This window comes from Wickerhamomyces anomalus, assembly GCF_001661255.1.
Source record: "Wickerhamomyces anomalus NRRL Y-366-8 unplaced genomic scaffold WICANscaffold_1, whole genome shotgun sequence".
Taxonomy (NCBI): domain Eukaryota; kingdom Fungi; phylum Ascomycota; class Saccharomycetes; order Phaffomycetales; family Wickerhamomycetaceae; genus Hansenula; species Hansenula anomala.
In genome coordinates, this window is record NW_017567110.1 from 3,060,408 (window position 1) to 3,088,001 (window position 27,594).

General features: G+C 35.6%; 12 protein-coding genes across 12 annotated transcripts; 6 read left to right on the plus strand and 6 right to left on the minus strand.

Moving 5' to 3' along the window:
- Window positions 1–360: 360 nt before the first annotated feature.
- Window positions 361–1,419, plus strand: WICANDRAFT_26717 (cysteine synthase A; the record flags this gene model as incomplete). The annotated part of the gene is made up of 1 exon (XM_019181294.1): window positions 361–1,419. One exon carries the CDS (start codon window positions 361–363, stop codon window positions 1,417–1,419), a length of 1,059 nt encoding a protein of 352 aa, XP_019042126.1.
- Window positions 1,420–1,678: 259 nt separating this feature from the next.
- On the plus strand, window positions 1,679–5,098 carry WICANDRAFT_60966 (uncharacterized protein; the record flags this gene model as incomplete). Its single annotated transcript, XM_019183087.1, has 3 exons — window positions 1,679–2,669; window positions 3,967–4,310; window positions 4,373–5,098. 3 exons carry the CDS (start codon window positions 1,679–1,681, stop codon window positions 5,096–5,098), a joined length of 2,061 nt encoding a protein of 686 aa, XP_019042127.1.
- A 363-nt stretch (window positions 5,099–5,461) lies between these two features.
- On the plus strand, window positions 5,462–6,589 carry AIF1 (Aif1p; the record flags this gene model as incomplete). Its single annotated transcript, XM_019184496.1, has 1 exon — window positions 5,462–6,589. The coding sequence occupies one exon, from the start codon at window positions 5,462–5,464 to the stop codon at window positions 6,587–6,589; it is 1,128 nt and encodes a 375-aa protein (XP_019042128.1).
- A 437-nt stretch (window positions 6,590–7,026) lies between these two features.
- Window positions 7,027–8,862, plus strand: GPT2 (bifunctional glycerol-3-phosphate/glycerone-phosphate O-acyltransferase GPT2; the record flags this gene model as incomplete). The annotated part of the gene is made up of 2 exons (XM_019180674.1): window positions 7,027–8,673; window positions 8,743–8,862. Coding segments are annotated over 2 exons (1,767 nt in total), but the record flags the coding sequence as incomplete, so codon positions are not given.
- Window positions 8,863–9,303: 441 nt separating this feature from the next.
- WICANDRAFT_27067 (uncharacterized protein) lies at window positions 9,304–10,383 on the minus strand (the record flags this gene model as incomplete). The annotated part of the gene is made up of 1 exon (XM_019181332.1): window positions 9,304–10,383. One exon carries the CDS (start codon window positions 10,381–10,383, stop codon window positions 9,304–9,306), a length of 1,080 nt encoding a protein of 359 aa, XP_019042130.1.
- A 3,059-nt stretch (window positions 10,384–13,442) lies between these two features.
- Window positions 13,443–14,372, plus strand: WICANDRAFT_26623 (uncharacterized protein; the record flags this gene model as incomplete). The annotated part of the gene is made up of 1 exon (XM_019181281.1): window positions 13,443–14,372. One exon carries the CDS (start codon window positions 13,443–13,445, stop codon window positions 14,370–14,372), a length of 930 nt encoding a protein of 309 aa, XP_019042131.1.
- Window positions 14,373–15,277: 905 nt separating this feature from the next.
- WICANDRAFT_60970 (uncharacterized protein) lies at window positions 15,278–15,832 on the minus strand (the record flags this gene model as incomplete). Its single annotated transcript, XM_019183088.1, has 1 exon — window positions 15,278–15,832. One exon carries the CDS (start codon window positions 15,830–15,832, stop codon window positions 15,278–15,280), a length of 555 nt encoding a protein of 184 aa, XP_019042132.1.
- Window positions 15,833–16,927: 1,095 nt separating this feature from the next.
- WICANDRAFT_77086 (uncharacterized protein) lies at window positions 16,928–18,595 on the minus strand (the record flags this gene model as incomplete). Its single annotated transcript, XM_019184497.1, has 1 exon — window positions 16,928–18,595. One exon carries the CDS (start codon window positions 18,593–18,595, stop codon window positions 16,928–16,930), a length of 1,668 nt encoding a protein of 555 aa, XP_019042133.1.
- Window positions 18,596–18,957: 362 nt separating this feature from the next.
- Window positions 18,958–20,163, minus strand: WICANDRAFT_27416 (uncharacterized protein; the record flags this gene model as incomplete). The annotated part of the gene is made up of 1 exon (XM_019181370.1): window positions 18,958–20,163. The coding sequence occupies one exon, from the start codon at window positions 20,161–20,163 to the stop codon at window positions 18,958–18,960; it is 1,206 nt and encodes a 401-aa protein (XP_019042134.1).
- A 451-nt stretch (window positions 20,164–20,614) lies between these two features.
- On the plus strand, window positions 20,615–21,080 carry WICANDRAFT_89157 (uncharacterized protein). The gene has a single exon (XM_019186176.1). It carries the CDS (start codon window positions 20,639–20,641, stop codon window positions 21,002–21,004), a length of 366 nt encoding a protein of 121 aa, XP_019042135.1. The 5' UTR covers window positions 20,615–20,638; the 3' UTR covers window positions 21,005–21,080.
- A 3-nt stretch (window positions 21,081–21,083) lies between these two features.
- DAL81 (Dal81p) lies at window positions 21,084–24,134 on the minus strand. The gene has a single exon (XM_019180387.1). The coding sequence runs from the start codon at window positions 23,819–23,821 to the stop codon at window positions 21,128–21,130; it is 2,694 nt and encodes an 897-aa protein (XP_019042136.1). The 5' UTR covers window positions 23,822–24,134; the 3' UTR covers window positions 21,084–21,127.
- A 400-nt stretch (window positions 24,135–24,534) lies between these two features.
- WICANDRAFT_25399 (beta-glucosidase) lies at window positions 24,535–27,141 on the minus strand (the record flags this gene model as incomplete). The annotated part of the gene is made up of 1 exon (XM_019181139.1): window positions 24,535–27,141. One exon carries the CDS (start codon window positions 27,139–27,141, stop codon window positions 24,535–24,537), a length of 2,607 nt encoding a protein of 868 aa, XP_019042137.1.
- Between the last annotated feature and the right edge of the window lie 453 nt (window positions 27,142–27,594).

Genomic DNA, 27,594 nt, shown 5'->3' on the forward strand with positions numbered 1-27,594 from the left:
GGTTCTTCTTCTGTAGACATGATGATGATCACTTCTATTTCACTATGATCTGAAATGATCAATTCATGTTCAACTAATTTCAAAAGCTTTTCTTATTACGCGTCTTTGAAAAACGCCAATGATTATGTCATCAGATGCTTCACTAGCCACATCAACTTTTCAGTTGTGGCTGGTGCTGATTCAAGCTCTGTGGCTAATGCCTCAGAATTCACCATTGCACATGATCTGAATCAACTGTCAACATCAAATACTTTTCGAAAAAGGTATCAAACCAGAGATTTAAGAAGCTCAGTGACAATTGACACAGCGATGTCTAGAGCTAGATTGTTGACCACTACTGTGGCTACCGTTGGAAAGAGAATGGCCTCTACAAATGCCAAACAATTTGTCCCTATAGTTTCAGAATCTGGTGTGCCTGGTGCTGTTGGTAATACTCCATTGATCAAATTAACTAAATTGAGTGAAGAAATCGGTAGAAATATCTATGGTAAAGCTGAATTTCAAAACCCTGGTGGTTCAATCAAAGATAGAGCAGCTTTATACTTGATCAAAGATGCTGAGGATAGAGGATTATTAAAAGCTGGGGGTACTGTTGTGGAATCTACTGCTGGTAACACCGGTATTGGATTAGCTCATATTTGTCGCAGTAGAGGTTATAAATTAATTATTTACATCCCAAATACTCAAGCACAAAGTAAAATTGACACTTTAAGATTATTAGGAGCTGAAGTTTTCCCTGTCCCACCAAAACCATATGATGATCCAGAAAATTTCAACCATAAGGCTAGAAGACATGCTGAAAGTTTAGAAAATGCAGTTTGGGCAAATCAATTTGATAATTTAGCTAATAGACAAGCACATATTGAAACCACTGGTCCAGAAATTTGGAATCAATTGAAAGGTAAAGTCGATGCATTCACTTGTTCAACAGGTACTGGTGGTACATTTGCAGGTATTACAAGATATTTAAAAGATATCTCTCAAGGTCAAGTGAAATCAATAGTTGCAGATCCACCAGGTTCATGTGTCTATTCCTATGTTACTTCTGGAGGTAAAAGTCTTGCAAGAGAAGGTGGTTCTTTCACTGAAGGTATTGGACAAGGTAGAATCACTGATAATTTAAAACAAGATATAGACACTGTTGATGGTGCAGTTTTCATTCCGGATGGTGAGTCCATTGCAATGTTGTATAGGTTGTTGGATGATGAAGGTTTATACTTGGGTGGTACTGGTGCTTTAAACGTTGTTGCTGCTGCTAAAATTGCTAAAGACTTACCAGAAGGCTCAAACGTTGTCACTATTCTAGCTGATACTGCTCACAAATATAGTGACCGTATCTTTTCTCGCAAATGGTTGGAATCAAAGGGATTATATGAACATATTCCGGACCATTTGAAGAAATATGCTGTTTTGGAGTAAAAGACAATGAGCACATGTAAATAAAATATTCGTACTATAAGTCATCAGGTTATTACTTCTGTAGCCGTAATCGGTCCTTTGATTTAAAGGTCCAAACAATTGAATAATCGCGAGTTTTTTGAGCTGTGCACGGATTTTGCATTATTAAATCCGTTCAACACCCAAAACTTTTTGACTTGGAAACTTATAAAAGCACCATGCTTCTTCATATGTCAAATCAAAAGATGAGAATGGTGTTGTCTAATATCCAGTATCTATAATGTCCCAGAAGACTGTTGTGATCGTCGGTGCTGGTTTTTTCGGTATTTCAACAGCTAATCGTTTAGCCAACTCTACAAATCATAAAATTATCTTGGTTACAATTTCCAAACATGCCTATTTCTTGATTAGTTCAATAAGAGTTCCAGTTCAAAATAAGACAGAAGGCACATTTGTTCCAATAGATGGGCTAGTATCTCCTAAAGTTGAAGTTATCCAGGATGAGATTGTCAATTTTGATGAATATCAAGTTCAATTCGAAAACCATGATGATTTGAAATTTGATGTCCTAGTCATTGCAACTGGTGCAAAATGGCCGGATCCAATTGGATCAAACTTGAAATTCAAGGATGATTTTGAACAGTATTTTGAAAAAAGACATAAAGAGATTGAAAATGCAAAACACATTGTCCTTGTTGGTGGTGGATTCAACAATTGTGAGCTTTTAGGTGAATTAATCCACCAATACAAAGGCCAACTAGAATCAGGAAGCAAGAAAATTACAATGATTCATAGCCGTGATAAATTACTACCAGATGATGGGTTTTATTCAGATCCTTTAAGGGAGAAAGTTACAAGCTTTGTCCAAGGTTGTCAAGTCGATTTGAGATTAAGTACAAGAGCAAAACCATTAGAATCTGATAAAAATAAGTTAGTTCTGAATGGAGATTCTAATAATACTATTGAGGGTGATTTGATTATTTATGGAACAGGTGCAGTTGCTGCGGTCCCTCCAAATAACATAACTGGGTTAACTGACTCAAAAGGGTTCATTGCTATTGATGAAACATTCCAAGTGAAAGCAGTTGAAAAAGGTCACATATTTTCAATAGGTGATGTTACAGACTTTGAATATAGAGGGTTAGTATTGAGAAGACATTGGCTGAATGCTATTGTGAAAAATATCAAGGTTGTTCTCCAAAACCCAAGCACGGCTACAAAAGAATTTTATAGAGTCGATCGACCAAGTGGAAATGTAACAACATTTGTTAGTATGGGACCCGAATATGGGTTTGGACAGCTTTGCTTCCCTTGGATTGGGACAATGGCGGCTCCTAATTGGTTTGTTGTGAGATATAAGAGTGTCAATCTTTGTGTATCATTTGCGAAAATATTGTTTAATTCATAAGACTTATAGAATTTATTAAGATCGGATTCTTTTGATCAGACACCAGTAGATAGTTTACAGTTTCTTCTCATTTTATTGGTCTGGGAATCTTTTTTTTTTTTCAGTTGATGTATTTGATGAACTTGGATGAGGAATGCAATTACGCACGAACCGCTTGGATTGTAGGCTTCTCGCTATGTTGGAATTCAGGCTTCCTTATAATATCCTTCTCAGCCAACTGAGAAACCTATTCTCCACCACGGAACAGTGTGGGACTCGCCTCTTGTTGAGGAATACCCACTAAAACTCACCCTAAAATCAGAGCTCAGGTTTGAACCCATGATGATGGTAAATAATGATAAAATGAACATATTGCCCTTTATGATAATATCGGATATAAGCGGATAATTTGGCAGAAAAATCTCGATAGACCTTTTTACTTTTAACACGCCAAAATTACTCATATTTTATAGTTAAAATTTGTTGAAAATGTTTCTAGTATTGGTAGCTATCTATTACTGGCTCTTTTAACCCATTTAGAGCAATGAGGAGAGAGTTGATTTTTGGAAATAAATTTTACTAGAAGTTTTGTGACGTTGATTTTTTTTAATTAAATTTGTATATTCCTAAAATTATCAAAAATTAAAAATTTGTTCTTCAAATCCAGTCAAAAGTAGTGCTAATGGAAAAAGAGAAGTGCATTTATTATTGTCCAATTTTTTCAGACTATACTTCCTAACAAAATTTGAAGTAACATTAGTTTTTCAGTATATGATGCCAAAAATTCCGTTTCGGGAAATTTTGCGTGATCTTGACGCCGAAAATTTACGTTTCGTAAATGTAAAACGACTTAAAAGTTGAACTTGTGAATCAGATTAAATTGAGCATAAAGTGTGAGATTAACGAGGTGCTGAGATCCTGGCGAATAATAAGGGTTCTAGAATATTAGAATACAATACTTTATGTGCTTCTTTGCATGGTGGAATTTGCAAATTTACCCTTGTAATGTTTCAGGTTTACCACAATGAACAGATTGACAATAAAAATACATTAAAGAGCGCCTTGGAAAGGGTTCAAATATAACTCACTGACTATGATAGACGCTGGCTATACTATAAAAAGGGACCATGGTCCTCAATCAAAAGTTAAAGCAGTTAAACATCCAAACTGACCAATGACAGTTGATCAAAGAAGAACAAAAAAGACAGTCGTTGTTATTGGGGGTGGTATCTTTAGAGTTTCAAGCGCAAATAACTTATATCGCTCATTAAATTCCCATAAATATGTGATAAAGTTAGTCACAATATCAGATCATGTTTATTTTCTTCCAGCATCTGATAGATTGGCTATTACCAAAGATTATCGTGGTGTTTTGATTCCACTGAATCAAGTTTTAGATAATGGGGTTCAAATTATAAAGAATGAAGTTATTCATTTTGATGAAAATACAATTGTGTTCAATTCTGGTCATTCAATAAAGTTTGATGTTTTAATTATTGCAACTGGCGCTAAATGGGCTTCACCTGTTGGTTCCACAATTAGATTCAAAGACAATCATCACAAGTTTTTCCGCTGAAAAGGGCTAAGCACGTCGTGTTCATTGGTGGAGGTTTTTTCAGCACCGAGCTTGCTGGTGAGGTTGTACATTATCACGGGAAAGAGATTGCGTCTGGTAAGAAGAAGGTTACGATAATTCACAGTTCTGATAAGTTACTACCAAATAATGGATTCTTCACAGATACTTTAAGAACCCAAATCACTGATTACCTAGTTCAGAGAGGTGTCAAGTTGATCAAAAATTGCAGAGGAACACAACTAGATTTCAATCCAAACATTATTATCTTAAACGATGACCCAAACAAATTCATTGAAGCTGATTTGATCTATTCTGGAGTTGGTACAAATCCCGCTGTACCTCCAAATGAAATCAAAAATTTCACAAATCAATCGGGTTATGTCAAAGTAAAAAAAACTTTTCAAGCTACAGCTGTATCAAAAGGTAACGTTTTTGCTATTGGAGACGTCAATGATTTCACTTATCATGGTATAGCCAAAAGAGATAACTGGGTTTCAACGATAACAACCAATGTTTGCAGGTATCTAAAATATGGACCTGGTACAACACTAACAAATGCTTCAACTTATGAACACGGTGATACTATTCCATGCGCTGTTTCGTTAGGTCCTATTGCTGGGTTTGGTCAAAGTCAAATCCCTTTAGTTGGAACATTGAAGTTGCCTTCTTTTATCGTTGTTAGGACAAAGTCTAAAAGGTTACTTACAAATAAGGCTAAACATTTTTATGCTGGTTGAAAGGTTGAGTTACTGATAAGACTCAACTGGCCCCTTTATCAGCCTGTCAAAATATAGGACTTATTAATCCACTCGCTCTTATCGCAGTCTCCGTTGTTATGTAAGACTCAAATCGCAAGCCCAATATTACAGAGATTACAAAGATTACAAATTACGCACCTTCACTTTTCGGAATCAACGCTCCAGCCGGATTTAAAGCACGGAAAAAATTTTTTAGTCAAAACTCTGAAGTTTAACTGGAGAAGATATTTTGAAATGCTCAGTTCTTACAAACGAGTCTGAAAAAATATAAAAAGGAACTGATTTCTTGTGTTTGGCGATGCTTTTTTAAAGAACACTTGAGTACAATCAACATAAACCAAAATGACTACTAGCAAAACAGTGGTGGTTGTCGGAGCTGGCTCTCACGGTATCGGAAGCGCAAATCACATCAAAAGAGAACTCAAGGACCAAGGCACTGTCAAATTGATTTCAATTTCAGATAATGCTTACTTCTTACCAGCTGCAATCCGCTTACCTCTAACAAGAGACTATGAAAATATAATTTACCCATTAACAGATGTCGTCGATAAAGATGTTGAGATCATCAAGGATGAAGTGTTGAGTTTCACAGACTCAGCAGTTACAACAAAATCTGGTAAAGTCATTGAATTTGACGCCTTAGTTTTAGCTACTGGCTCTAGATGGTCAAGCCCAGTTGCTTCAACTTTTGACTTTGGTGATAACCATGAAAAATATTTTGAAGAGCAACATGATAAAATTGAAAGTGCAAAACATATTTTGCTTATTGGTGGTGGCTTTGTGAATGCCGAGTTTGTTGGTGAACTAGTTGCAAAATATGAAGCTGATATTAAATCTGGTGCAAAGAAGATTTCAATTGTTCATAATGCGGATAAACTTTTACCTGATGGTCCATTTTATGGTGAAAACTTGAGAACTGATATTACAAACTGGATGAAAGAACATGGTGTCAAACTTTACTTGAACTCTAAAGGTGTGGTTTCACCTAATGATCCACATAAAGTTATAATCAATGGCAAGGAGGAAGTTGAAGCTGATTTAATCTACTTTGGTACAGGTATCAAGCCTATTGTTCCAGAAAATGACTTTGTTGATTTAACAAATAAGCAAGGATTCGTTCGTGTTGATAAAACTTTCCAAGCTAAAGGAGTTCCAAAAGGGAACATATTTGCTATTGGTGATGTTAATGATTTTGAATACCATGGGTTAATAAAAAGAGAAGATTGGTCCAAAACTATTAGAAAAAATGTTGCTTTGTACTTGAAAGATGGATCCAAAGCTAAACTCACAGAAACTTCTACTTTTGAGAATGAAAACATTCCAAGTGTTGTCTCATTAGGCCCAAAGCATGGGAAAGGTCAACTACCACTTCCATTATTTGGAACAGTTAGAGCACCTGAATTTCTTGCTGTGAGTATGAAATCCAAGACCTTGTTCACAGAAAAGGTCAAGAAGATGACAGCTAGATAACTCATCACTATTTATTCCCTATCTATTTCCTTAAGAGCTTTTAATAAATATTTTGATTTGTTTTATTTTACTTATAGTGATTATGTAATATTAAACGCATAGCTGAGTCAGCACTCAGAAATTCTCCAGAAGAATCTGACACCATTTTCAAAACGACTTTATTTTATTATAGCCCGTTCTGCTTGTTTTGATAGCTTTCATCTTCAGGAACTGCTTGATCAATAGTTACCAATTATGGCTGAAGATACTGAAGAGAAGAAGCCAAAGTCACTTGCCCATATTCCCAAGCTCAGTGATGATGTTGATGTAAAGTCATCGCGCCTCCATGAGCTACTAAAGAACCTGTTCTTTGACCTTGTTATTTTGTTTGCAAATAGTGAGTTATATCTTTTTGATTCTAATGTGAAAACATGGCGCTAACATTGAATCCTTTAGTTGTATGCTACATCTTCTTCAGAGAAGTCAAAGTCAGAGGTTCATATCATCTACCAAAATCTGGTCCTGTCATTGTTGTTGTTGCTCCCCATGCTAATCAATTCGTGGATGGTGCAATCATTTTGTCAAGAATTAGAGCCTTGACAAATAGAAACTCTTCATCTGTTATTGCAGAAGCCTCCTACAAAAGGAGATTTATTGGCTTTTTAGCTAAATTGGCCAACTCAATTCCAGTTCCAAGAGCTCAAGATAATTTGAAATTTGTCGAAGGTGAAATATATTGTAAAGATGATGATGCCAAAGTGATTTATGGTAAAAACACCAAGTTCACAAACTTTACACCAAAGGCTTTGATTGGACTACCCCAATCAGCTGGTAACTCAGTAATTGAAGAGATTAAGAGTGATACAGAATTGGTTCTACGTAAACCTTTCAAAAATGAAAAAGCCTACAAATTATTATCAGAAGGTACCAAATTCAAATATGCCCCAAAAGTTGAGAACGATGTTACTTTCCAACATGTTTTTGACCATTTACACAAAGGAGGTATTATTAACATTTTTCCAGAAGGTGGTTCCCACGACAGACCTGATTTACTCCCAATTAAAGCCGGTGTTGCCATTATGGCTTTAGGAGCAGCAGCTGCCGATCCAAATTGTAAAATTCAAGTTGTTCCAACAGGATTGAATTATTTTCATAGAAATGCCTTCAGATCTAGATCAGTTGTTGAGTTCGGTGCTCCAATTACTATCACAAAAGAACATGGTGAAGCTTACAAGAAAAACCCTCGTGAAGCTGTTGGTAAATTACTAGATGAAATCACTACTGCATTAAAAAGTGTAACCTTAACAGCACCAGATTATGATACGTTGATGCTTATTCAAGCTGTTAGAAGGCTATACGCTAAGAAAGTCCCATTATCCTTGGTTATCGATATGAATAGAAAGTTTTTAAAAGGTTACCATACATATAAAGATAACCCAAGAGTTATTCATTTGAAAAATGCTGTTTTGGACTACAACAAGAAACTAGACCAATTGGGGTTGAAGGATCATCAAGTGGAACTTGCTGTGAGAAGTCGTTTCGAAAGTTTGATTACACTATTGGTTAGATTGGTTCAATTGATAATTTTGGGTATATTGAGTTTACCAGGTACTGTTTTATTTTCTCCAATCTTCATCGCAACTGATCATATTTCAAAAAAGAAACAAGCAGAAGCATTAGCTGGATCTGTTGTTAAAATTAAAGCTGTCGATGTTATTGCAACCTGGAAGATCATTATTGCAACAGCATTTGCTCCAGCCCTATACATCACATATTCACTTCTTGGAACTTGGTTAACTTACAGATTTAACATACTTGGTGCAACTTCACATCACATTTTTTTCATCTTTGCAGGAATCTATGCCATTTTAGTGACAACTACATATGCTGCTTTCCGTATTGGTGAGGTTGGTATGGATATTTTCAAATCTTTACCACCATTGGTGTCCTCAGTGTTTAGTTCAGAACATGAATTACTCCAACTGAAAGAAACAAGAGAAAAATTGGCTTTAGAGGTTACAGAAGTCGTTAATGATTTAGGTCCATCAGTTTTCCCAGACTTTGATACATTCCATGCAAAGAACTTTGAAAAGGTCAATGATGATGTCAAAGAAGAACATGAGACAAGATTAGCAGATATCCAGGCCAGACGTTCTAGAAAAGAAACAAGAGAGGAGGAAGATGAAGGAAATGAACGCTCAAGATCTAGTTCAGTAGTATCCAGTGTATCCAACGCTCTTTCAAGAGTCAATTCTGAAGGTAGAATATCGGATATTCCAATCTTGGGGGATGGTGGTTATCATTCCGAAGGTGAAGCTTTTTCTGAAAAGGAGAACTATAGTCAAATTAAAGAGATTGCTGGTTCTTCAGCTACAAGTAATGAAGCAAGCTTGAAACTCAGAAAAGCTATGAGAGATAAACAAGAAGACAACTTTCATTAATGTATATATAAAAAAAAACTACATTTGATCAAAATATAATTTATAAGAAGTGAAACAACATATATTATTTTGTATTTTTTTTAATACCTTATATATACCAAACCAAACGAAAAAACCGATAAATAATGATGAAGATTAACTAATGTACAACCCTTTTTGATCATGAATGAATTAATGACGTGAATGAAGAAATGACAAAATGAAAAAATAATGATGAAAAAATGACATGAAAAACTTAAGGAGTGACTGTCCTTTTTATGCTGTGTTGTATGAAGAATATGATATTTTGACAATCTAACAATCAATTAATTCAATAACTTCCAATTTGATTTCATGACATTGATCAGCAACGTTTTCATCATATAAATTGTAAAAGTTACCTGATAAACATTGGTAAAATTTGTCAGAATCACCTAAAGCTAAAACACCTTCTTCAGTGATAGACCAACCAGCAGCATAAATAGCACCGGCTTGTGGTGGTGGACCATCAAATTGGAATTGTCTGTTTGAAACAATTGAACCAATTCTACCAGAAGAATCTGTCAAGACTGAACCATTCAAACTTAAAGCTAATGAACCTGGGTTTTTACATGAAACAGCTTTAACATTGTCATCTGATGATTTTGAAGATTCAGTGGCTTTGGCTAATGATTCTGATGATTTGGTAGCTGGAGATGATGAGTTTGATGAACCAGTGGCTTGGATTTGACCATCACCGATTTGTGAAACAGCAGTTGCTGAAGATTTTGGTTTTTCAGTGTTTGTTGAAGCTTGGATTTGACCATCACCAATTTGTGAAATTGCTTGAGCAGTTGATTTTGGAGCTTCTGTGTTTGTGGTTGCTTGGATTTGACCATCACCAATTTGAGAGATAGCTTGAGCAGTAGATTTTGGAGCTTCAGATGATTTTGGTTTTTCAGTGTTGGTGGTAGCTTGGATTTGACCATCACCAATTTGTGAGATAGCTTGAGCAGTTGATTTTGGTTTTTCAGATGATTTTGGTTTTTCAGTGTTGGTAGTAGCTTGAATTTGACCATCACCGATTTGGGAAATAGCTTGAGCAGTTGATTTTGGAGCAGCTGAAGTTGATGGAGTAGCAGTTGAAGCTTGGATTTGACCATCACCGATTTGAGAAACAACATCTCTCTTCATTTTGGTAGCTGAACCAGTTTCAGTTGAAACTGAACCATTTGAAGTAGTAGTACCAGTGATTGGAACAACAGCAACACCAAAAGTAGCTGTGTAATCAGTTGTGGCACCTTTTGGAGCTTTACCACTTGGAGTTAAAGTAGTCCATGGTTCATGAGGAACAACACCAGCTAAAGTTGAGGTGATTAAAGTAGCAGCGGTCAAAGCAGAGTAACTGTATTTCATTTTTGATTTGTGGATGATTTATGATTATTTATTGATTTGGAATAATGATTCTTCAATCTGATAGATATGTTAGAAAGAAAAGGTTTGAAACTCAATAAAGGTTCAATTGAGCTTCTTAAGTAGTTTTTCTGGATTGATGAATGCTTTCTATAAATAAGTTTATTCTTCGAAAATCACTACTATAATGCTGGAAGCTAATTTAATTTCATGTCAATCTATTCATCAGTGATCATCACCAACCATTTGCTCCAGGTGTTGTAATTTAATTACATCATGTGCACTTATAATTAGAAACAACAAGCAGATTTATGTAGAGGAAGGTCGAGGTGTTACTTCTTTGGGAAAAGTAATTACATGAATAAATAGATATGGGTATGATGATGGCTGATTAACGGTTAAACAGAGCCCTTCTTCGCCTTGTAAAACTTGCTAGTTGTGTGTCTATAGCTTTCAATTTCATCGACTATGCATGTTATTACCTTTCCGAAAACGGAAAGTGTTTAATTACTTGCAGTTCGGCTTCCAGCACAACAAAGAAAAACCCGAATAAAATTTGAAAAGCTTCGAGGAAATTCATTAATAAAGATGCTGGAAGTTTGGTATTAAGGTTAACTTACTAAAGTAGCTTTGCAAGCGTTGTTATTGAGTTATAATGGTACCTGGGCTGTATGTTGTTCACAACTACAGAGCCAAGGCAGGTCTTCCAAATTACAAGGTACATGCTAGATCCGGAAGCTACAGCAATAATGGTCAAACCGGGTACAAACTATTTAAAGATATGAATCGTAGAAAGGCATCATGTTCTCCCGAACCCTCAGGATTGATCAAGATCCAAATCAATCTCAATCAAATCAACTGAAATGAACTTGATCTGTGTATCTATCTATAAAAACTCCCGATTGTGAACCGTGCTAAAAATCATCTCAAAAAACTGTCCTCGAGAGATGCTGCACCTAACGGGATTAAGTAATTCTTCATCTGCAGGGGCAACGAACCTTATTTTCGATTATGTAATTTTAAGAGCAAACGCTAGCTACAAGGAGCAGCAACCAAGATTTCAAGGATCAAGTCAGAAGACAAAGGTATAGTTTTTGTTTAAAGTAGAATTTGTGTAGGTTGTTCAGCTTGAAGGCTCTTCTTGAAGATGATCAGATCTCTCGGTTTAGATTTGATGCCGACAAATTCAAACAATTGACGATGTTTACTTCCTTCTATTTTCATCAACGAACCACGGCTGCTATAAATAGAACTAGTGATGAGATCTGAGGAAATAACCGACTGAAACTTGGTGAACATCAATTTCAAGGGAAGAAGAGACAGCTGTATATAAGCCCATGTTATCGCAACTTCTTCTTCTCAAGTTTGAGGGCTGTTTCTTTCTCACAATCCCAGCTACCTACAAACACCAAGAGTCAAAGTATCTGGGTGGTCTGAACTTTGAAGCTAATGGGTATCTCGGGCTTAGCCTGAATCTGAACAAGGTCTTTGAATCTTTGGCTGAGGAATACAATACTCAAGCCCATAAAAGTCGCTCTCAGTTTCGAAGAGATCCCTCAATTGAAATGAAGCTCTTCTTGAAAAATTGTGCTCACAAGAAAAGTGTGAAGTTTGAACGTTACAGGCCCAACAGATCTGTTTCTTATGATTTTTAAAAAGACCTCAGTATTTCCCAAAAGGTGATTGCTTTCGCTGAATTGAGGCTAGGTCCATAAAAGTCTAACACTTTTAGTAAGAGTATGTACGTACTGGGGGTGTGCTGAGTCGTGAGGTTTAACGTTTATGGAACGATCGTGAAATTTGCTTCCGTTTGGATAATTTTTTTTCACCTCATTTGGCACTCCAAAAGTTAATGTTTATTTTTGAACGTCGTGGTTGTTTGAGTTACAAAGGTCGTGATGACAACGATTGTGATATAAATAGATCTCAGAGAACTGGGAATGTCTAGATCATAGCTCGTTCAGGCTTTAAATTCTTAATAATTTGCTGAAATTCAACTGATAGATTGTTAAGCTGCTTCACAGTTTACGGTCCATGTCACTTAAATTGAGTACAGCTCCATGGCCTCACTGTTGCTACTATTTGTTTGTTTGTTCAGTGTATTTGTATTTTTTGCGTTCGATTCTGAAAATTTTTTCTATTTCGTTGACCAATTCGGTAATGTTTTGGTGTTTTGGGTCGCGAAAGTTTTTAGACCCATGTTGGAGCGCGTAAAATCAAAGCTAGGAAATGCCCCTTTGGAGTCAGTGGACGTTGAATGATATCGTCAACCATCTTATTCGAAACTTTTTTCAACATGGCCATACTAATTTTAGTGGGTGATTAAAGTTCATGAATTGATGAGTTGAAAATTTGAAATCATCGTTTTGTACCAGTTGATCACCAATTCTTAAATATTTGATGAAGCTTTTGAACTACACAAGCCCTGGAGAGCTGAGCCAATTGGCCACCAATTTACCATAAAGGGATATTTAAATATACCGACTGTAAGACCACTACTCATACCACACTTCATGTACTTCATTAACAAGCTAACGACAAATTATGACCAATCAAGCCCAAAGCCCATGTTTTTTCGTTATCACCAAAAATTTCCAAACTTTTTTGCGCGAAGTCTAAACACCAAAACAGATTTTCGTTTTTTCGCAGGAGATCAACATCCAAAAAGAAAGAAAACTACGACCAACCAAAAACCACAACAACAGGATGAACATCGTAGAGATGTGAAGATGAGAAGAAAGGTAGAGTAGAGTGTATAGAGTCGATATAACTACACAAATGAGGTGCTATATACCACAGTATTCGATGCCCTTTACTATGTCGACTCCTTCAAACCACTTTTGGAGTCATGTCTAAATTTGGCGAGTCCAAAAAAAAAACAAGGCGCGTCCTGGACGCACAGCAGCATGCGCATAACCATTCTTGGTTCTGATCGAGAATTCTAAATACAAAAACACCGACGAACCGTGTATAAAAGAAGTACCAATTCCCCCTTCCGTAGCTTTATAACTCTCTTCTTTCTTCAATCCTTGACTGATTCATCATCATATTCCCAAGTTAAAATGCAATACAGATCAGCTTTATTCACAACTGCTTTAGTTTCATCAGCTTTAGCTGCTTACGTCCCATCCGAACCATGGACCACCTTGACCCCTGATGCTTCCCACCCTTCAGGTGCTGTTACTGACTACGCTTCAACCTTCGGTATTGCCGTTGTTCCAGTCACTGCTTCTTCATCTGGTGCTTCAGCTTCAGCTTCTCCAAAAGCTAAAAGAGATGCTGTTTCTCAAATTGGTGATGGTCAAATCCAAGCTTCCACTGCTACTCCTTCATCAACCAAAAAAGCTGCTTCAACCGCTCAAGCCGTTTCTCAAATCGGTGATGGTCAAATCCAAGCTTCTACTTCAACTGCTAAACCATCATCAACTGCTCAAGCTGTTTCCCAAATTGGTGACGGTCAAATCCAAGCTTCCACTTCAACTGCTAAACCATCATCAACCGGTCAAGCCATCTCACAAATCTCCGATGGTCAAGTCCAAGCTTCAACTTCCACAAAAGCTTCAGTTACTGCTTCAGCTGCTTCTCAAATCGGTGATGGTCAAGTTCAAGCCTCATCAGCTTCAGCTTCATCAGCTTTAGCTTCAGCTTCAGCTTCCCAAAAAGCCGATGACTCAAACCCAGTCTCTGCCGTTTCATGTAAATCTGATGGTTCATTAGCTTTAACTTTGAAAGATTCAGTCTTGACAGATTCTGCTGGTAGAATTGGTTCAATTGTTGCCAACAGACAATTCCAATTCGATGGTCCACCACCACAAGCCGGTGCCATCTATGCTGCTGGTTGGTCTATCACTGAAGATGGTTACTTAGCTTTAGGTGATTCTGACAAATTTTACCAATGTTTATCAGGTAACTTTTACAATTTATATGATGAAAACGTTGCTGATCAATGTCATGAAATCAAATTGGAAGCTGTTGATTTAATCAACTGTTAAGCATACCCAATTTGAGCTGACTTTGGCTCGATTGTCTACTCCTGGTGGGGAGATATTATAGAGTTAATTAATAATGATTTCATCAAATTCAAAAAAAAGCTTTAATAATTGCATTTTCTACAAATTTTTTTTTCTTCTTTCTTCTTTCATGTATTCTTTTTGATGATTGCAGAATATATAGCTTGGGGTATATATTTATAGGTTAGGTTTCATATTATGTTCACGGACGTCGTTTTTAACAAAAATCTTTTATGAATTTGTAGTTTGTTTTGAATCTCGTTTGAGATAAAGTTGAATCTAAAGTTCTCGTGTCCACCGCAACGCCTTGTTGAAGGGACCCAAATATTTTGGTCTAGATTTGATAAGTTTCACGACTTTTGGTATACACTGAAACCTTAACAAGGATCAAGTACACTGTCAACAACCATCAACAGCAGGGATTGAGCTTTGTATGATGTATTTGTGTTGTTTGTGTCAAATGATTTTGAAATGTAAACAAATCTGTAAGAAGGTGATTATCAACAGGGTCTTTAAATTTACGTTTAACTTCTAGTTACAGATGATATTCAAGATATTCATGAACTTCAAATGCCGTTTTGGCAAACCAAATTTGAAGCCAGCAAGGTAGGCTGTGATTCTGGACTGTGCCTTTGAAACCTCGAGCCTGTTCAACGTGGTGTACAAGTTGCTCATTAAATGTCGTTTGGCTTTATGGATCATTGAAATCGCAACTATCACGAAGCTACGTCTCTCATCAAAAAATAAGAATCCTTCTATTGTAATAACAAACCCGTGCTATAACTTTTCTAATATACAAATTAAGCTAACTGCTTTTAATGAAACATTAAATTGATCATGTATTCAACTTCAAAGATCGAAGAATATGATCTCTATAATATATGAGGTTAATCAAAACCAACAACTTGCAAGTTGATTTCATGACATTGTTCGGCAACATTTTCATCATATAAGTTGTAAAAGTTACCTGATAAACATTGATAGAAGATTGTTTGGTCACCTAAGGCTAAAACACCTTCTGGTGTGATTGACCAACCAGCAGCATAAATGGCACCAGCTTGTGGTGGTGGACCATCAAATTGGAATTGTCTGTTTGAAACAATCGAACCAATTCTACCAGATTCATCACTCAAGACTGATTTCTCAATCTTTAATGATAAAGAACCTTCATTCTTTGTTGCACGTTGTTTAATATATGATGAAGCATCTGGTTGATCATCTCTTTTAGCAACTGGACCTGAAGAGCCAGTTGGAGTTGGAGCACCACTTGAGGCTAAAGTTAAAACACCAATACCGAAAGATGAAGTGAAATCAGTTGCAGCACCTTGTGGAGCTGAACCAGTTGGTGTTAATGTTGTGAATGAGGATTGATCAGCTGGTAAAGTTGCACATTGAGCTGAGATGGTGAATAATGCAGTGGAAATAACTGATGATAATTTCATTGTATAACTAGTTAAAGTGTTGGTTAAGCGATTGAATAGGGTTTGATGAAACTTATGGTTTGAGTAGTTAGTTGTATGTTGAACTGAAGAAATAGGGATGGTTTAGGTTTATATAGGATGAAATTGTTTGCGTTGTTCCTGGTTAGGAACCACATTTTCCTTGAGACTTTTATGGCTATAAATTTATTATGTAAATCGTTAATGGAGAATGTTTACACTTTCGAAATCTAAAAGGATAAACCGTCAACAAAAGTGCAAAGGCACACACAACACACAATTTCTTTGGATTCGCATCGACACCTTCTACAGCTCGACACGCGAGCAGCCAGCCAACCCAAAGCAATCACAGAATACCAAGAGAATACAACAGCCTTCAAATGATCAAAGTACACTCTCCAAATGAACTGCTAGAACAATCTTAAAGCTTGCTCTGGTGTAAATAAAAATTGTGGGCATATGATTTCTACAAGTACAATTTTTCACCATGGCAACGTTTATGCGCCCCTGACATCTGACCATGCATAATTGGCAGATAATTCTGCCCAGTTTGTAAAATGCTTGAGCTTGAAAAGGAACAAAACTGACACTTTTCTCTCTACAAAGCCCACAAATTCAGTTTTTTGATTAGTTCTCTAAAGAAACCCAGCTTTTGGTATGTTTCTAACCCTGTGTGGTCTACGCTATGCTGTGAATTTGAAAGTAAAATTTGAAAGAAGGCGATGTTGATGCTCGGTTTGTTATCCCTTTGGGTTTGTAATTTTGTTAGGTGCAACGAAACGTCATGTCTAGATTCGATCAAGTCGACAGAACAAGTAGGATCGGTCTACCAAGATAGACCATAGGTTACTTAAAATAGTTATGATTCATGATCTGTTTGGTGCAAAAAAGTTACGCGAGTCAAATAAACACGCCGTTTGTGTTCATTTCAAGGAAAAGGTGTGCAATTTTGATGAAGGAGATGTCGATAAATCTTAACGTTTCTTGCGAGTCATGAATCATGAGTAGTTTAGTGAGTTGGTTCTTCTCTCTTGTACAACAGAAATTAAATATCATAAGCAGTCATTAAATTTAGGCAACAGACAGTATAAATGGTTTTCAATTCAAATATAACGATCTTCCATAAACCTCAGAATCAACTTCAAATTGATTAGTTCCACTCTTTGTAACATCAAAATTTGTTTTAAACCCTTTATTATAGAAAACAGGAACAGGATATCTCATTCCTGTGGTTTCATCTTCTTGAATAATTAATGAAATATCATTAACAACCAAAAATTTCAATTCTTTAAAATGGGTTAAAAATGGTTCAACATCCATTTTCAATGAATGAATCAAACAATGATATAAATCGTAAAAATCTTGTTCAACTAATGGTATGAAATTTGGTGATCTTTCCATATTGACTTGATTAAATCTATGCAAAAAATCCTCAATATTATCAGGCCCTGTTTTAACACTTGGATATCTGTCAACAGCTTTTGAGTATGGTGATAAACTAGAATCAAATAATTGATCAAAATAGTCTAATTTTTCAAATGTTTCCATTGTATCAATTTTATAATCTTCAGGATTTGGTAATATTTTCCCTTCAAAAATCCCTTTCAATACTGTTTCTTGACACAATGAACATTTACAAGGAACTTTGAAAACTATTGTAAATTGACGAACATCCAGGTTCACAATTCTATTTGTTAAATTTAATTTGATATCCAAGAATTTCAAATGATCTTTATGAGTGAATATTGATTTATAAACTAATGAATTTTTAGCCATTGCTCTTTTTGGGAATGAAAAATCTAATTTTAATCTTTTCAATTGACGACAGTTATTGATCAAATTTGAGATTTTTTTATCATTATAAGTCACAGCAATCAAGGTTATATCTTCCAAGTTTGGGAATTCTGCCCATTGATCAAATTTATAAATTCGATCAGGACAAATATGATCATACCATGAAATAATTGTTAAAACTTTTAAATATCTTGAATCAAAAATTTCACTCAACTTATTATATTTCCAATGTCTTCTATTATAAAGAATTCCTGGATAAGTATCAGCTCTGCAATGTAATTTTAATGTTTCAATTTCTAAAATCTTTTTAGGTCTAATCAAATTATTAAATAATAATAATGGATCTATAAATAATGTAAGCACTTTGATGTTAGGTGTTAATCTCCTTATCATATAACTTTGAGCATTTGGTAAGTAATCATCTGTGATTTCTAATGAAGGTAAAGGATTTGGTGGAGGCAAATCTAATGAAATTAAATTTGATTTATAATTGCTTGACACAATGGCTTCATTTAATTCTGGATCAGTAACATTTTCAATGATTTTCAAACTTCTTGAACTATTCGTTAAGAAATCAACAAAGTTTTTCTGCAATTGAATATCAAGATCCCAATTTAATCTAACTTCAATGATATTATTAACTAACGCTTGATCTTGTTTTAAAGATCTTAATAAACATTCCAATTTATAATTTGCCTCTTTTCTTGAATCTTCATTTGATGAACTAGGCTGAAGCCGTAGCCATGACCAACTTGATGCCAATTCATAAACATCACTATATTCAATAATTGAATCATTCAAATAAATTTTGGAATAAAGAATCCTTGTAGATAATTTGTAGAAAAGTTTTGAAGTTAACGTTAAAGTCAGTAGGTCCGGTTGCGTTAGCAATGAAACAACATTTTGTAAAATCTCATTTGGTAAAAGCATCAATTTTGATATTGGACATTGGTCCAGAAGTTGATGATCCATATTTGTAACTTTTTTAGCAATCTTTTAATAGACTTCTTGACACATCTAAAATTTCAGAGGCTAAAGGGTGTATTAAACTTTTGCGAAAGTGACCAGCACACAGTAATCACACAAAATGAGAATCTGATATAATAACAACCAATTTTTTACAGGAAAAACCACCGATTTCCAGCACAACTTGTTATTGTTCTATGGGTTTTATGTTTTTGAGCTATCTACATCCGTTTTCCAAAAAAACCATTCTTACAAAACAGCCAAAAAGCAAATTCGCGGAAAACGGTTCGGGGACACCCATATACCGGATATTGGCGCCGTTAGATAAATACAATACAAAAAAAAATATAACTAAACATATATATTCATTAAGCAGATAGTTTGGAATCTAATTGGGCCAATGCTTGCTTTCTTCTGGAGGCTAATGTTCTGTTTTCTTGAGCAGATTGATCATTAGATTGTCCAATTAATGCAAAAAGTTTATCATGAACAGTTTTAATGAACCCAGTTTTTGGTAATGAAACTGTTGATATATTTCCTGAAACACCAGCTAATGAGGATGAAGTGAATAAACGAGATTGTGACATTTGACTTATTAAATCAGTCTGGGTATTTGAATTTGAAACTTCATCTTGCATATCTTCTTCATTATTTGAAGTGAAATCTCCATGGTTCAAAAGTTTTAAAGTAACAAACATTTGGAAAATCTTGTCTGAAATAAATGCAACAATAAATGAAAGTGGTCTTGGGAAGAAAGTTGATAGTGCAAATTGTCCAGTTCTATCACCTTTTATCAAAATTGTTGGGTTCCCAGATTCTGTTATTGGTAATAATGACAATTGTCTTCCAGATCCACCTTCTTTGAAAAATCTCAAATAAACCCAGCTTATTATGAATCCTAGCCATGCCAGTTGGTTTATAACATGATAGTATGGATTTGAAGTGATGAATGAGAAAATTAACCCCGTACTTAATACAAAAAATGGAACTAATGAAACTCGTAGCCTTATGAACCCATTGAGGAATAATAAATAATGGTTTGGTATTCTTTGCTTGATGGCAACTAATAATGATATGATTAAAGCTGATGAACCTGTGATTGGGGAAATTGGTAGTGAATCATCAACTGATAGTTTAAAACTGTAATATGAATATGCAATGACATTACTTATTAGAATGTTTGATGTCAAATATGCGAAAAACTCTCTTGGGCCCCATAATACTTCGATATATCTTCCTGTATACAAGATCAAAAAGAAGCACAGGGCAAATGACAACACTCCATCTTCAATAAAAGAAGTTGTAAACAGTACCCATGGCATCTTTATCAAACTGGTTTGACCTGGAACTAGTGCTAGTAATGGAACATACAGTTCCTGTGGTGTTGGCACACTGTTTTCATTATCAGAAGCAGCTTGATCTTCACCAATCAGATGAACATGGTCTTGATCATGGGTCTCACTTGTGACAATGTGAAGATAAGTGGAATACCGTAGAACAAAAGTGATCAGCGAGCAGGACACCAGCAACGCCAGAAACAACTTTGTCACCGGAGGTACGCTAGATCTAGCCATAACAAATCAGGAGCAACAGCAGAAACAATTTGAAGCTGATTTGAATTCGAATTGTGTTTACGTTTCAGTTGTCTGTTCTGAAAATTGTTCGCGTTTTTCATTTTTTTTACCCTTCTTTGCTAAACCTTGAAAAATTCATCACCAAGAACATCATTATCACAATTTTAATGCAGTAGGCTTCATTTGGACCTTGATATTGTGAAGAATCATGTTTGCTAGAGCCACAGGTCAATCCATACGAAGAATAAGAGGCACTCGTGGTGTCTCGACGTCATCTTCTATTCTGAAAAGATTTGATAAATCGATTTTATACCCAACTCTACTAGTGGTGCTTTTGGGATCTCAAATTATGAATGTGATGGATGCTCAAAAATCAGTTGAGGATTTAGAAAGAAGGTACAAATTAAAGATGGATAAGATTGATGAACTGAAAACGAGATTTGTCAATGGGGAACAAGTTGACGTGGATAAAGAAATGGCATTAGTTAATAAACTATTCCAACGTAAAAATCCAAAAGATTATTTGAAATCAACTTCTGATAAATTTGGTAATCAATTTGGTGGATTGAAAAAAAATGAACTTGGTTTAGATGACCAGTTCTCAGAAGATGCATTGAACAAGTTTTTGGGATTAGACCCAACACCTGCTGAAGCTTCAAAATCCCAATTTAATGAACCACAACCAATAGAGAAACTATCACATGAAGATATTGATTTCCAAGTCAAGAATGAAAAAGAATTATTGAATTATAAACTAGACCCACATAAACACGTTGTTGTGGAGAATCCTGGTGATTACGTTGATGCTGCAAAAGATACTAAACTAACCAGATTCTTATAGTCATGTATATAGAGACACAACTTTTTTAATGAATTACGAGTAAACAATTATAATACAGTTATTTGTACATTTAAATAAGGGGGTGACTAAGCTTAATAAATACAGTAATACATCTTCTTTTTCTCAATTATTTGGAGTTTGTCCAGCATTCCCACTCATTCTTATATCAACAGGACTATTAGCATTTGAACGATTAGTATTTGTCACTGGTGTCCCTCCATTCTTGAAACTTCTTGCAGATTCACTCATAGCACTTGGACTCAAATTTGAAGGTTCAGTGAAAGATTCCTTCTTAACTGTTGTAACAGGTGGCCCACTTCTTCTATTGACATTGTTGCTATTATTATTATTACTGTTAATATTATTATTATTCTTGTTCATATCTGGTTGATTATTTGGCATATTTTGGGTATTTGGTAAATTAGCATTCATCTGTTGACTCAAATATGGTGATAATGCTTGAAAATTATTATTTGGTGATTGTGACATGTTTGATAAGGGGCTCATCTCATTCATTTGTGAAGGTTCTTTAATTAATCCTGGAATATGATTCAACAACATATCAATTCTTTTCAATGCCTCAAATGCTTGTTTGAAAAATCTGCTCAATTTATACAACAACATTCTATAAACATTGATATGTTCTCTGTAGACTGAAGCTTCTTGTGGACTTGGTGCAGTAACGTATAATACTGCTGCAAACGTACCAACAATGGCAAAGTTACTTGTTGTTGGAGCATTCCAATATGCATAAATGTGCTCCCTTTTTAAAGATTTAACAAAATCAATAACAGCAGTTAGTCTTGTTGTAGCAGCTGCTCTGCAAACTTTGACCAATTCTGGAGGTGTATCTTCTCCTAAACTTAAAATAATTTTACGATGTAATGTAATTTCTGTAGCAAAATATGATAAATGAAGATACCCATTTGAGCATAATTTTTCTTGTTGGACAGCATTCATTTGTAAACCTGGTGGTAAGGAATGGTACCATTGCCTCAATTGTAATTGTAATGGTTTAGCTGACTTCAGTACTTGATCAATTCTTGTAACATTTTGTAAAGCAGAATATGAATAAAAAGTTTCCATAATTTCACCCATAATTAAACTCAACTCAATCATTTCTTTGAATAAATATTTCCCATTCTCAATGTCATTAATCATAGATTTGTAATCTTCATCTCCTTGATTTTGTCTTCTTGAAGGATGTTCTGGGAAATCTTCATTTGTAACATTCCTGACAAGCCAGTTTCTACCAATAACAAAATGTGAAACTCTTGATTCAATCAATGAAGTCCATTTTTCTTGAATCCAAACAGCCCATGCCAATCTTCTACGTAAACCTCTTTCCCATTTAGGTAACTTCCAATTCTGACAATCAAGACCTAACCCCAATTCCTCAGCTAATGAAACAACTTGTTGACATAGTATCCAATTATTTGGGTTTTCAGAACGACAACGCAATAATAATAATCCAGCTTGAACTGCACTCAATCTTGGTCTTTCAGTAACTTCAGTAAATGTTTGTAATGCAATGGAATTTAATGCATCAATATCAGGTTTCTGATGTTGAGCTAAATTTGGATCTTGGTCCCACCATTGAATTGCTAATGAATAAACTGCAGCTAATAGTGGAGCTGAAAATTCTCTATAAGATCTTGCATATTTTTCTAAAAACACTTTTCTATGCAATATTGGGAATGATGGATGTATGATTTTGAAATAAGTATTCACTAGTGATTGTCCATGAGGTGCCACTATATTCTCCACAGCATCAACATTTCGATCAGCACTCAGTGCCAATTCATCAGTATAATCATCTCTTAATATGAATTGAACATCATTAGAAACTTTTCTTAATGACAGTTTTGGATTCAATTGAACTTGATCTATTTTGTCCAGCCTTATACGATTCAATAAAGAATGGTCAAACATCGAGGAAGACCCAACGAAAAATGATGATCTTGGATATTGTAATGTTGGTTGAGGTTTTTTGAAATTTTGAACTTGTGGGAAGGTTGGTTTTTGTACTTGATTGACCGAGTATCTAGGTCTTTTATTGAATTCATTGGTATCTTGAACCATTCCCATATTTCTTTTCAAAGCTGGGTTTGACGGACTTTCTGAATGGGTACATTTAATACCTTTTGTTTCACATTGAACACAGTTTGACAGATTGGGCACCGTGATACATTTAATTTGTCTTCTTCTGCAATGATCACAAGGATTAGGGTTACCTTTGGTCGTTTGTGAAGCTTCTTGAAATAATGATTGTGGTTGTTGAAATGATTGGGCTTGTTGCTGTTGCTGTTGTAGTGATTTTTGAACATTATCAGGATGTAAAGGATGATTAATAGGTATATTTGAGGATGGGGAGCCAGCTGTATGGGAGTTGGTACTATTTGCGGTTGGAGAAGCATAGGAATTTGGGGATAAAGCTTGTTTCATTGGAACTTTACTTTGATTTAATAGATTTTGATAATGGTTTAATAAAAAGTTTTGTTGTTCAGTCTTTGCAGGAGCATTTGATTCAACAGGAGTTCCTTGTGCACTTGAAGGATTTGACGGTATGTTTGAGATACCTGTATTATTATTGAATAGACTTGGTGAAGGTGCATTTCTATCATTCAATGATGGGCCTGACTGGAGGAAATTATAAGTTTCCTCTGGAACATTGAGGAAATTAAACTCAGGGCTCAACATATCTGTGCCCCAGTAATCTGTCGCTCCTTTATTGGAGTCGTTAGGTTGAATATTCCCATTGTTTGCATCTAGATTTGTTGTATTTGTTTGAGGTCTGTCATCAGGGATTTGTGACATAGTTTCTTCTTTATGATAGCACAATTATCATCAAGCAGGATGAGATTGTGGTAATGAGGGAGATAATTTGAGATTGAAATAACCAAGCGCTTGGTAATGAACCAAACTGACAGTGAAATACTCTTTGATGAAACTTATCAATTGAAGATGGGAAAAAGGTAAATAAACAATATGGATCTGATGGAATGGGTGCTATAGCCAGCTCAAAGCAAGAGAGAGCAAATGATGGTGAGCTGTAAAAGGCTAGCCTGACAGAGATTGCCCTGTGTTTTTAGTTTTGGAAGTGAGCTTTGATGTGCTCTTGTGACTTTTGTGAGCGCTTTGGGTTCTTATCGGCTGTTGAAAAGATGGTTCTTTTTTAAATTAACAAGTTTTTTTTATTTTTCAAAAAAACAACATTTCGCCTTTTTTCACTCGATAACGGCTGTAGACCCGAAAGTCTGAGAAAGTGGGGTCTTGGAGGGGCTAGACCGCAATGGAGAAGCGAGAATAAAGACTGGAGTCCGGAAAAGGATAAATCAGGCTAAAAGTTGGGGACTAGCAGATGTACGAAGATTCAAAAAGAAGGTATATTGAATTGGACAAAAACATATACGAAAAAATAATATATACTCTGGAAACCATTCAATGGGTTCACAGAATCTAGCGTTGTAAAGAAGGGCAAAATATAATAAAAGCAAGACTTTTTTTTCTTGAGTTGGGTATCATCAAATCTATTCAAGAGTCAAAGTTGTGACAAGGTCTAATTGTCTAGAAGATTGACCAACATAGATCTTATAATCACCTCTCAAAACAATCCATGATTGAGTTTTGGTATCCCAAACTGACAAATCTTTTCTAGTCAATTCAAAAGAAACAGTTTCAGAATAATCTTTATCCAAAAACACCTTTTCAAATCCACGTAATTGCACTGGAGGTGTTGGGAATTCATCATTATCTGGATATCCAACATACAATTGAGGAGCAAACCCACCAGCATAAGGACCTTGATTTGTGACTTTAGCAGTGACAACGTAACCAACATCCCACAAGTGTGGATTACCACCTAATCCACCAGCAGCCAAAGATTTTGGTCCATCCAATTGTTCAGTAGAATAACCTTCTGGGTAATCATAAGAGCTATTAGCCTTGATTGAAGAAGCATCATGAATGTATGGATAAGTGTAGTTAGCAAATTCTTTGAAACCTTCTGGAACAGTGTATTCAGATGGATCCATGTTTGATTGTTTATATTGATAAGTTTCTGAATAATTAGCAGCAGGCTCAGCATTTTCAGAGAATGGTTGAAGAGTTTCAATTTCAATGTCACTTAATGAGAAATTGGAGTAAGATAAACCATAACCAAATTCATATCTGACTGGTTTATTGTATTCATCAAAATATCTGTAATCAACATAAATAGATTCAGTAAATTTGTCAACTGGATCTGGAACATCAACTTTTTCAATAACTGGGATATAATCATTAACATCTTTAGCAATTGTGAATGGTAATTTACCTGATGGATTTTCATCACCAAATAAAACTTTAGCTAGAGCAGTACCAAAATCTTGACCCAAGTAAGAACTATAGATAACAGCAGTGACATTTTCATTGTCAATAAATGGTTCCAAATCAACTTGTTGACCACTTGTAACAATAACAATAGTGTTGTTGTTGATACTAGAAATGTTCTTAATTAATGGAACAGCATTGTGCCATAATGTCAAATTGTTTAAGTCACCATAATTACCATCGACATCACCAATTTCTTCACCAGCGACAGAATTTGCAACCACGATAGCAGCGTCAGCATATAATGCAGAATCCATAGCGGCAGCTTGGTTCCAAGAATCACCAATAAATTCATATGAAATCTTTTCTTGTTGAGCACGAGCACCAATACCATCAGCTGGAGTGACAAAATATGAGAAAGTACCAGCACCGGACCCATAACCAGTACCAATAGCACCAGAACCACAACCTCTTAATGAACATGAAGTACCTTTGGAGTCATCACCAGCAGCTTGGCCAAGAATGGAGATACGTTTAACTTTTTCTCTACCAAGTGGTAATGTTTCATGTTCATTCTTCAACAAGACAACACCTTCAACGGCAGATCTTAAAGCAACGGCTCTATTAATGTCAGAACGAACATCAACATGTTTATTCAAAACCACGATATCACCTTCTTGTTGCTTAAAATATTCATGACCTTCAGTTAAGAAAGTTTGAGCGTTATAGTTTGGACCATCTGGATTATGAACACCAGAATAAATCAAAGCAGACAAGATTCTAGTAGCCATATCATCTAATCTGTCTTGTGGTAAAGTACCGTTCAAAACGGCAGTAGTCAAGTTACCACCAAAATATTGAGCTTCACCAGGCATATCCATATCTAAACCTGCGTTTGCAGCGTCAATACCTGAATATAATGCACCCCAATCAGTCATGACGAAACCTTGGAATCCCAATTCTTCCTTCAATAGATAATTCAATAGATAAGAGTTTTGACAAGCATGTGAACCATTCAGCTTATTGTATGAACACATAATGGAGGAAACACCACCTCTGACAGCTTCAGCAAATGGCCATAGATAGATTTCATGCATAGCTCTATCATCAATCTCTGATGATAATGATGAAGTTGTATTAAACATACCAGGGTCGATTTTACCAGCATGTTTATCCTTTTTAGCAAATCTAAAATGTTCTTGTTCATTACCAATTAAATGCTTTGCAGTGGAGACAACACCTTGTGATTGAATACCAATAGTTTGTAAATAAGCAATGACACCTTCTAAATAAGGATCTGGGCCATGACCTTCCCAACCACGACCACCAGCAGCTTTAACACCCATTGGACCATAAACAGGACCCAAGATGGCATCAGCACCTTTCCCTTTAAATTCAGAACCAATTGCAACGGCACGATCATAAATCAATTGTTTGTTAAAAGAACTTGAAGCAGCCATACCACATGGGAAAACATCTGTCAAGTCAGCAGCACGAACAGATAAAGGACCATCTTGAACACAGATTGATGAAATGTTCAAACGTGGTACAGAACCGGTATTACCTGAACATGGACCACTAGCACTACCTACACCGGTAGTTAAGTTAACTTTTTCAGCTATACTCATTTGATCAACTAATTCTCTTGCACGATAGAAAGCAGCTTGCCATTTCCCATCGTTAATACGACCACCTTGAGGAGTTGGATAGAATGAAGGACTATGATTGAATGGATCATCATCTGAAGCTTGTGGAGCTGAATTGTTTACCAAAGCAGCTTGGGATAATGCTAAGAATGAAGCTAAACCATATAATGGGAGCAACATTTTGAAAGAAAGTGTTTTGAACTTATGAAGTGAAGAGTATTCAGTTGAAAAGGTGGGAATTTTCCCGAGTATTTATAAAGATTGTCCGATTTCATTATGGTTGAGTTTTTAGATCGAGTGTACAACAATTTTCTCGTATAAACTTGAGCTTGAAGATCTTGAGGTCATTTGGCCAGAGATATTTGTGAGAACCCCCATGTAGTTTTCCCTTTTGTTGACTCTGGATATTCCCTTTTTGAGGTGTCTAGAGCTTGGAAGTTGGTGTAATATGTATGCATGTCCAAGGACCATGACTTAAAATCATGGAGAATCATCAATTGCATCAATTTTTTTTTACCCCAGGAATCGGATTTGTTTTCGACGTTCTCGAGATGGAAAAACTTTTTTTTGCGACGAGGACGACGTTCGCGTGATGGAGAAAGACGGCCATTTGAAAACATAGAGAATTGTAGT